The sequence below is a fragment of the Pelodiscus sinensis genome, chromosome 2 (genome assembly GCF_052426305.1).
Source record: "Pelodiscus sinensis isolate ZL-2025 chromosome 2, ASM5242630v1, whole genome shotgun sequence".
Taxonomy (NCBI): domain Eukaryota; kingdom Metazoa; phylum Chordata; order Testudines; family Trionychidae; genus Pelodiscus; species Pelodiscus sinensis.
Genome location: NC_143053.1, coordinates 146,919,448 through 146,928,685, shown reverse-complemented (window position 1 = coordinate 146,928,685; position 9,238 = coordinate 146,919,448). Strand labels below are relative to the sequence as shown.

Sequence of the window (9,238 nt, the reverse complement as noted above, 5' to 3'; positions counted from 1 at the left end):
TCTTCAAATCATGGCAACAACATCAAGTAACAAATAAACACACTAAACCAGATGCAATATAGTGAAAACATTGTATTGTGACATGCTTTTTCAGTTAAAATGTTGAAAGCATTTTTTATTGAACAAATTATTAAATCCCACATGCAGAATTCTGAAAGCCTAAACTACATGTTAAACAGCCGAACACATCCTACTCACATTTTATCTCTGGATCTTTTAAACAACAACTAACAGTCTATTAATATAACTATAACCAGCAGACTAATTTGGATGGACTTTATTTAGCTCTTGAAAATATTCTATACAAGAGCACTAATCATCAATTAACTTATTTTTTTTTAAATCACAAACACTATACAATCTGTCTTGTTGGTGTTAAAACATCTATTGTCTTAAAAAAAGTTTAGTAAGTATTAAAGCAGTTTTAACAGCGATAAAGTAGGCTTTATTCCAATCATGTGAGTTTGATTATTTAAACACAGATTTTACAATACCAAAATCTACTAAGACCTACTTCTTTTGGAACAATGCCATTTGCTTTTCTGGGTAATTTCCCAGATTATGAAATTATATTTTTACTTTTTAAAAATAAAGTGTCAGAATTATTTATGAAGACGGTAGTGCTTAGACCCAGCCAATACGTTTTATAAATATGTTACAACTACACACATACACAGCTTCACACTTCATGCGATAGGCAGTATCTAAAAAATCAGTTACTAACTTTCAAAAACATTTAAATATCTACGGTATTTAAACACAGTGTCTCCTAGTTTTTCGTAAGAAAAGTAAGCTGTAAACATCTTTACCTTTAGTTCATGCCTTGTTTGCTAGGTAATGTGGGGTTTTTGTTGTTGTTGTTGTTGTTTATCTACAACCATTGGTGAAATAAGTCTGTGTTCTCAAAAATATTACATTCCATGAATAAAGCACAAATCTACTATATAACCATGTGATACAGATGCAGAAAATGAACTACTGTATTCAAAAACATGAAAGGAAAATTACTAAGCCAGTCCTTAGCTGTTAGAGCTGATGCTTTCAGAATACAACAGACCAACAGTGCTACACTAAAAATGTCCAAAAATAAGGCCTCTGAAATAAATAGTTCCATTCTTTAAAAAAAGATATAATAAAAATGTACATCACATGGTCAATGTAGGTATAAAAGTCATCACATTAAACCATCCTGGATGATGTATCTGAAGTAAAATGGCCTAGGTTTTGCTTCTGTCGACGTCCTCTGTTGTTTTTAGGGCATTTTCTGTATTTTTTTTTAAAAAAAAGAAAATGTATTTTAATCTCATTCTGCATATTTCAAACAGCATTCATGATTTTACTTTCTTCTTTTAACCAAAAATCTCAATCTCGATCAGCATCACTTTCATGTGAATTTGAAGTTTGATCCTGCAAGGGCTGAAAGCATGCTGGCCCTGATCACACAAAAAATGTAAGCTTGTGATTAACCCCACTGATTTAATTGGAACGCCTCACAAGCGCAGAGGTGAGTACTTGCTTAAGAGCTTTGTTATATCCGGGGCAAAGTGCTTAGTGCCTTACGGGATCAGGTGCCCTGATAAGAAGATTTGGACCTCCCTACAGTTATCTGTGCCTTTGTCAACTCATGTACACAGAACTAGCTCTTAAGATATCTCAGAAACTTACCTCAGTGCAAAATTCAGCTGCTCCCTTTATAAGGGGCTTGTCACACAGACAGCAGGTTGCACTGGTGCTTTGCAGACAGCACTCGCTGCATATTAATTTCTAGGCGGAGTTTAAGGTGTTGGTTTGACGAATGAAGTCCTAAATGGTTAAGCAGCCAGGTACCTGAGGAATGCACCTCTCTCCATATAACAGCACCGCTCTTATGACCAGTGGAGGGGCCTGAACCATCTCATCGTCTGGTGTGGGGAAGGGGCCATGGTGTTTGTCAGGAGATATCTTCAACTCTGGAAGTGGTTCCCACTTTGGTCTGACCCAGGGGTTCTCAAACTTCATTGCACCATGGCACCCTTCTGACAACAAAAATTACACCACCTCCTCAGGAGAGGGGCACTAAAGACTGAACCTGCCCAAGACCCTTTGCTCTGAGTGGGAGAGGCCAAGGCCAAAGCCAAAGCCAAAGCCAAGGCCAAAGCCCACCCCCCCACACACACCATCCGGGGGGGGGGGGGAAGAGGGCAAAGGCCAAGGGCTCCAGCTTCTGTCCTGCATGGTAGGCCTTATGCTACAGTCCTGGGCTCCAGCCAATCTAAAGTCAGCTCTGGTGACCCCATTAACATTGGGGTGACAACTCACTTCGGGATCCTGACCCACAGTTTGAGAACCATTGGTCTAATCAGCTTGGGCTCTTCTGCAAATTTTATGTTTTCTCCTCAGCTTTTGGCACAGGGATTGGTGAAGGCGAACAGAGCAGCTAGCACTGATTTGTGGATTAAGGGCTAGTTTATTATCCTGATTATTTATTTTTTGTTAAGCACAGAAGCACTGTGTAACCCAGAGGTGGTCAAGATCTGGCCCGCAGGCCGGATCCAGCCCACCAAGCTGTTTCATCCAACCCACAGCTCATCCTGCCTTCCAGGGATGGGGGTGAGGAATCAGGGCCTGGGGACGGGGAAGCGTGTGAAGTCTCCTCCCCCTGCCAGGGGCACGTGGCACCAGAGGGAACCATCAGCTGTTCAAAACGGCTGGAGGTTCCCTCTAGGCACTACACATCACTGGCAGGGCAGGAGGGAGAGACCTCCCATGCTCCCCGTCTGCTCTTCCTCCTCCCACCCCTCCCACCCCCAGTGCCTAGAGGGAACTGCCCCTTTTGGCTGAGGTCCCGCCCCTTCCTCCTAAGGCCTTGCCCCTTCCAGGACTGGGTCCTGACCACTATCAACATTTGTGAAGTGACCCCCCCCACACAAAAATTATTGCTCACCCCTGGTGTAATCAGTCTGGACACATTAATCATTCTATATTTGATCATTGTATTTTTTTAGAACTTGTGTTAAACATATGGATGGTCAAGTTCCTAACTACATTTATAATAAATCACACATAAAGAAAAATCAGGGGTGTTACACTGTTTTTGTAACTACCTACCTTGTTATGCACATGACAATTGCAACTATAATGGCAATCTGTACAGCTCCAATTATTGCTGCAATAAGGACATGTGTAAGCTTTTGTCTGCTTGGGACAACATAAAGAATACTAAAGTCTGTCTTTTCACAGTGCTGTCCAGTATATCCTGATTCACATCTGAAAGAGACAAAGATTATGTCATGAAATATGAGTCTTATCAATAGGCAAATCATTCTGCAGATAAAAGAGTAATCTGAGGGACAGGGTAGGAAGTAAATGAAAACCTGGGACATAATGTAAAGGAGGAAGGATGGTACAGAGAAGGGATAGGCAACAAGATCGTAGTGATTTGCCAGAGGTAGCCCCAAGATGGCCACTGCTGCTATATGTACTTGCGCCTTTGCAGGTACGGGTACTTGCAGCTCCCGGTCACTGCAGTTTGTCACTCCTGGCCAATGGGAGCAGAGGGAAATGGTAAGGACTGGGACACTGCTTTCCGCAGCAGATCCAGCCCATGGGCTGGAATTTGCCCACCACTGTTATAGAGAGAGCAGGAGAGAAACCCACTTGTCACTGCTACTTCAGTTACCTCAGATGAGATTTGAAGGCAAGAACAGCACAAAGGATTTCCTGTGAGATTCCTCCAGTTCTGAAAATGAATGAAGCGAGCAGGCATGTGCCTGTCACACAGGGCATGGGAAGGGTATGTGGAGCCCAAGGCTTTAGGCAGCATGGTTTTTCCTTTTGTGGCGAGAGAGAGGCACAGAATGGATGTCCTCCACTTTCACAGAGGACAATTAATTTTGCTTAGGAAATCTCCCTAGGCTCTGTGGGGCCAGTTCAGCAAAGGGAGGATGTATATACTTCAAGAATGTGATTTCAGTGGGATGGCTCATGTGCTTAAAGTTAAGCACGTGCTCAAGTCTCTGTGGATGCAATTACATAGCAGGGCTTAACTCAAAATAAGCTATGCAAACTGAGCTATCCAAACTGAGCTTATTTCGAAATTGGGAGCGTCTACCAGCAGTTATTTCAAAATAGAGCACTCTTCCTCTGACTTCCCTTACTCCTGAGGGTGAGGGTTACAGGAGTTGGAGTAAGAAGTTCTCCAGCTTGACAGTATTTGAGCACTATTTCAAAAATAACTGCCTGCTGTGTAGATGTGGACTAAGTTATTTTGAAACAATGTTGCTGTGTAGATGTACCCTTATTGAACTGGGGCTTGAGTTAGGAACAATAAACAGAGTTGATAAAACAAATGGGTGGAGGATCACCAGAAAACTCTGTCAGGGACTAGGGTGTATGGAACTGAACAGGACAATAGGGCACAAATCAACAGATAACGATGAGGAACAGTGGAGAAAAACAGATGTAATATGACTGTTAGAACTGAGCAAATCATGTAGAGTTTGGTTTGTGTCACTTACAGGAACAGAATCATGGGTGACACAAAGGGGCGGAGGCGAAGGCGGGAAGGGCACATATGTGGCCTTTATATAAGGACTGGCACCAAACAACACTACCCACCAGCTCTTAGTCTGGACTCACCAAATGCCCAGTAGACCAGAAATGCAGCCTGTAGATGGTAGACAAAGGCCAGGCTAGTTCTCCAGAAGACTGCACAGAAAGGTCAGGAAGGGCCAGAACCACCCTGGCTCACAAGTCAGATGATTCTAGGACCTTTCCAAGCACACCCCAAGAGCCATGCAGGAGACTAGGGCAGTAACAGGCAATAGGCAGTGTCCAGGCAGGACAGAGTGCCCCATCAGAATCTCACAGAAGCAGGACAGACTTGGCCTACCTGAGCAATGCCCATGTGGGAGTCCCTGGAAATTTGGGAGGGGACTGAAAAAGTTGGTAGGTGGCAGCGCAGGAGCACTTGTCTCTACACAGCATCCTTCCCAAGCAAACCAGCTGATTTCTCAAAGTCAAATTCAGTGGCTGTTTGTGCTGATCAGAGCAACACAAATTTTCCATCCACGTGGGGCACAGCCCTAGAGAAGAAGCCAACGAGAGCACACTCCTGAATGAGCCATGCTGCCAAGGGGAGGGAGGCTGCAGAACACAGAGAGGAAAGCACCGTGCGGGATGCCCAAATTAATGGACCTCGTGTCCCCTGTGAGTTCTGCAGTTAACAGGTCCAGGAGGCCCTGCTCCATGCCTCTCTATGCAGGCAGAGCTAAATCAGTAGGGGGTTGGAATGCTACAAACAGAGAAAGGAATCTCAGCTTTCACATTACAACATGAACGTGTTGCTCATTTTCCTGGTGAAGTTAGCCTTGAAAATGAACTGATGTAAACATCTCAGTAATACTGAATTCAACAAGCAATTGGCCTCTACTTTTGCAGCAACAGGCTGGGAAGGAATTAAAGATACATGCACACACACACACACACACACACACACACACACACACACACAAACACCCCCACCCCAACGCCCCTTATTTAAACAGAGTTAGTTACAGTAGGGCATTTCACATAGAGAATCATTCCAAGTCACTCCCAAATCCATCTCTGTGCTCAGTGAAGTGACTGTGGAGGATAGGAATTAGTTACATATGGGGAAGCAAAAAACTGTTCAGGGGGAGAGAAAATGCGCTGGATTTTCAGTGCTATGAAACCAATGTGTTCTTGTGAATACATTTTCTTTATCTATGGGTTTTCTCTGGGAGACATGTGGGTTCACAGATTGGATATGTACCAATAAAAGCAGAGTCATTAAGAAAAAGGATCTACATTATTTCAGATATCATTAACAATGGATGGGAAAGAAACCAAGATAAATATATGTACATTTACAAGAAGGAAGCAAATGACACATGAACCTGTTTGTGCATTATCTAGTAGGAAGAAAGGAAAAGAACAGATAACGGATAGAAAGCTAAGTCCTTATTTGCTACCTTGCTTTTGACTTCTTTAAAGAAGATAGAAGCCATAGTAGGCTTAATGCAAGAATCGGTCTGGAAAGCTGAAGAAATAAAGTGGAATCAAGAAAGTAGAGGATAAAAAATATCCAGATAATCTGAAAATATTCAGATCAAAAATTTGAAGTACAATGAATGTCACTCTAGAATACTAAAGACATTCTCAACACTACGGAGACAGTTGAAAATGGTTTTTGAGAACTCCTGCAGAGGCAGTGAGATTGTGGAGGACTGGAATAAGGCAAAGAAAGTATGGATTTCAGGAATGCAATTGGTGGGTGAGGGGATGAGGTATTATAGACCAAACCTCTAATCACCTGGTAAACTAGGAAAGCAGTCCATTTTATAAGCACTTGCTGGAAAATGAGATGATAAATAGCTGGTAACATGGGTTTATCAAAATAAAATTATGCCAAATTAAATTAATGTATTTCTGTATTAAAACAACAAGCAAAGGCTCAGCTGTGTATTGCTGGCACAGCCCTTCCCTAAGAGGTGGCACAAAACTGCACTGTCCCAGGGGGAGTATAAGTAGGCAGAGCTCCCAGCTGTGCAGAAGCAGCATGAGTACTGCTAAATCACTTGATAGGGTGCAACCGAATATCCCTCACATGATCAGACAGCTCCACTGGCTGGTGAGAAGCGTGTGAAATCATAGTCCTCTCTCCTTCCGTGCCTCTGCAGGGATTCTAGGCATCGACAGGCACTGGGGACTGCAACCATGCCTCACTGCTGTGTAGACTGCACAACACGCCAGGAGACCATTTGCCACCACTGTACATCCACTTGTGTAAGGTGGAAATGAAGACTCTCTGTCATTTATTTTTCTCTGTAACTCCTTGATATTTCAGAATTCACCATCCAACTGTCAGGACTAACTTGTGAAAATGTACACATTTCAGTAGCAGACATAACTCCTCCACTGTGCATAGGCTAAGAGTTGCACATACACATAAGTAGCACCCACAAAATTCATAGTTCATTTTGATCAATTTCATGGTCATAGGATTTTAAAAATAAATTTTATATTTCAGATATTTAAATCTGAACTTTCATGGTGTTGTTAAGTGTAGGGATCCTGACTCAACCAGGAGTTGTGGAGAAGAGGTTTCTGTAGGGGGGTTCTGAAGGATCAGTGTTCCCTGTAAGCTGAGTGCTTGGGCAGCCACCCAGGAGAGATTCAAATGCCATCCAGCTGATTAGCAGAATGCCCACAACACTCATAGCCAGCATCCTGTGTTTCTACTGGTGGTGCACATCCACACATGCCTTGACATACATAACAAAATTGATTCCACGCATGGATGGGAAAAATGAGAGGAAACATTGGTTGCACTACTGCAACTCTTACTTCTGCACTGTTGCTAGTGGCAGCATTTCCTTCAGAGCTCAGAAAGCTGGAGAGTGACAGCTCCTGGCCAGGCACCCAATTCTGAAGGCAGAGCCACCTCTAGCAGCAGTGCAGAAGTAAGTATGGCATGGTATGGACTTGCCACCCTTACTTCTGCACTGCTGCCTGCCAGAGCAGCCCCTGTCCAGGGTGAGCCCCATGGAGCTGGAGCAGCCCCCCTGCCTGCGGGAGGCAGGTAGCTGTTACAGCCCCCACCGGTTAACTGGAACAGGCAAGCATTGCCCATTAAAGGTGATGCTTACCAGTTAACCAGTTAAACTTTCATATTCCTAAGCCACATTTTGTAGAGTTGCCAGATGGTTTCAACAAAAATACCGGACACACTTGACATTACATCACAATCTACATTACATCTTATTTAGAAAATACCGGATATTTGTATTTTCGCATTTGTGTTTTCTCAATTTGTTTCCTGAACAGAAAGCTCAAATACTGGACTGTCCGGTTCAAAACCAGACACCTGGCAACTCTACACATTTGCATCAGGACCTCCAGTTTGAGAAACACTGGTCTCGCGCGTGAAAGCTGTGTAATATAGGATAAAAGACCAGATTTCGCAATGACACCAGATTTCATGGTCCATTATGTGTTTTTCATACTCATGAACTTGGTAAGGCTCCATGCATCGCTGAGTAAAAGAGAGCTTGTATGCATCAGAATTTGCACACAGGCAAGTCAGGCGTGCACAAAGGTAAAAAGTCCTTTTGAAAATCTGTCCCTTGACATTTGCCCACCATGTTTCTCTTTATGCAGAAGAAAGGACAAATGCTTAACCAGTATTACTAGTATGTGATTAGTGGGACTCTGTGCTGGTCTTTTAATGGTGATCACTCTGGTTCCAATGAAAATAGGAAATGAATATTACATGCAAATATGAGAAAAGGAATAACCAAGAGGCTAAAATAAAATTCAGTGGAGAGTACAAGGTTCTCTGAAAAGTTAGGGTAGGCGAGTTGTTCTTCAGTAGCATCCAAATGGAGGTAGCTCTCATGGGTCCAGTACTTAATACTGTTTAGTCTTTTATTTATGTCTGGGAGGATAGAATTAAGAACATACTAATCCAGGCTCCAATCCAGCACAATATTCTACACAATTCCGGCTTCTTTGTTATCAGAAGCATTAGACGGAGGCATAATAAATGTGCCAAACATCAGCATATTGTGAAAGCGCTCCTACAAACGGCAGCTTGATTCCTGCTAAAGCAAGAGAGAGTCTCACACACTTGCTTAAGAGGATGAAAATACAATGAAAAGGTTATTGTGTCCCAGTAATGGGGGAAAAGGTCAGAAGAAAGGGAAAATAATGATTTGTAAAAGGCTATGTTCCCAGCCATGCTGGCTATGAGGGGGCCCTCCCTTCTCTCCTGGTTACTATAGCACTTTCAAGGATCAAAGTAGGAAATATATTGAATTCTAGCAGTTCTAAAAGTGATATTATGGAAGAAAAGTAAAGCAAAGAACTACAGAAAACAATAGATCCATCAGTCACTAGTCTGAAAAAACCAACCAACAGGGCCCAAATACTCAGGATAAAAATTCTTCAATGCTCTTTGCTCATGACAACTATGCCACCACCCTCCACAAAAGAATAGTGGCCATTTTTCTTCAAATACACTCCTCGATGAGTTCCTACTTTAGAAGAAATAGAACTGACTTTACTTGAAAACAAAAGAAAGTGGAAAATTCACAGATTTTTGGAAATGCATAATTTCAATTTTCAGTAGTATTCTAAGTTGCCATACTTTACTGAACAGACAATGAATATGGTTTTTTTTTTTAGAAAATAATATTTACTCTGGCAGAAAACAAAAAATAAATGGTTAAAAGTAAAA

The 9,238-nt window shown here is 42.4% G+C and overlaps 1 protein-coding gene across 1 annotated transcript in view; it reads right to left on the bottom strand.

Moving 5' to 3' along the window:
* Nucleotides 1-57: 57 nt before the first annotated feature.
* TMEFF1 (transmembrane protein with EGF like and two follistatin like domains 1) overlaps nt 58-9,238 on the bottom strand; it is a 213,825-nt gene continuing 204,644 nt past the window's right edge. The window contains exons 9-10 of the mRNA XM_075921539.2: nt 3,088-3,246; nt 58-1,264 (exon numbers count right to left, since the gene is read on the bottom strand). Of these exons, the coding sequence (XP_075777654.1) occupies nt 1,180-1,264; nt 3,088-3,246 (244 nt within the window). The 3' untranslated portion in view covers nt 58-1,179. The remainder of the gene's footprint in view (nt 1,265-3,087; nt 3,247-9,238) is intronic.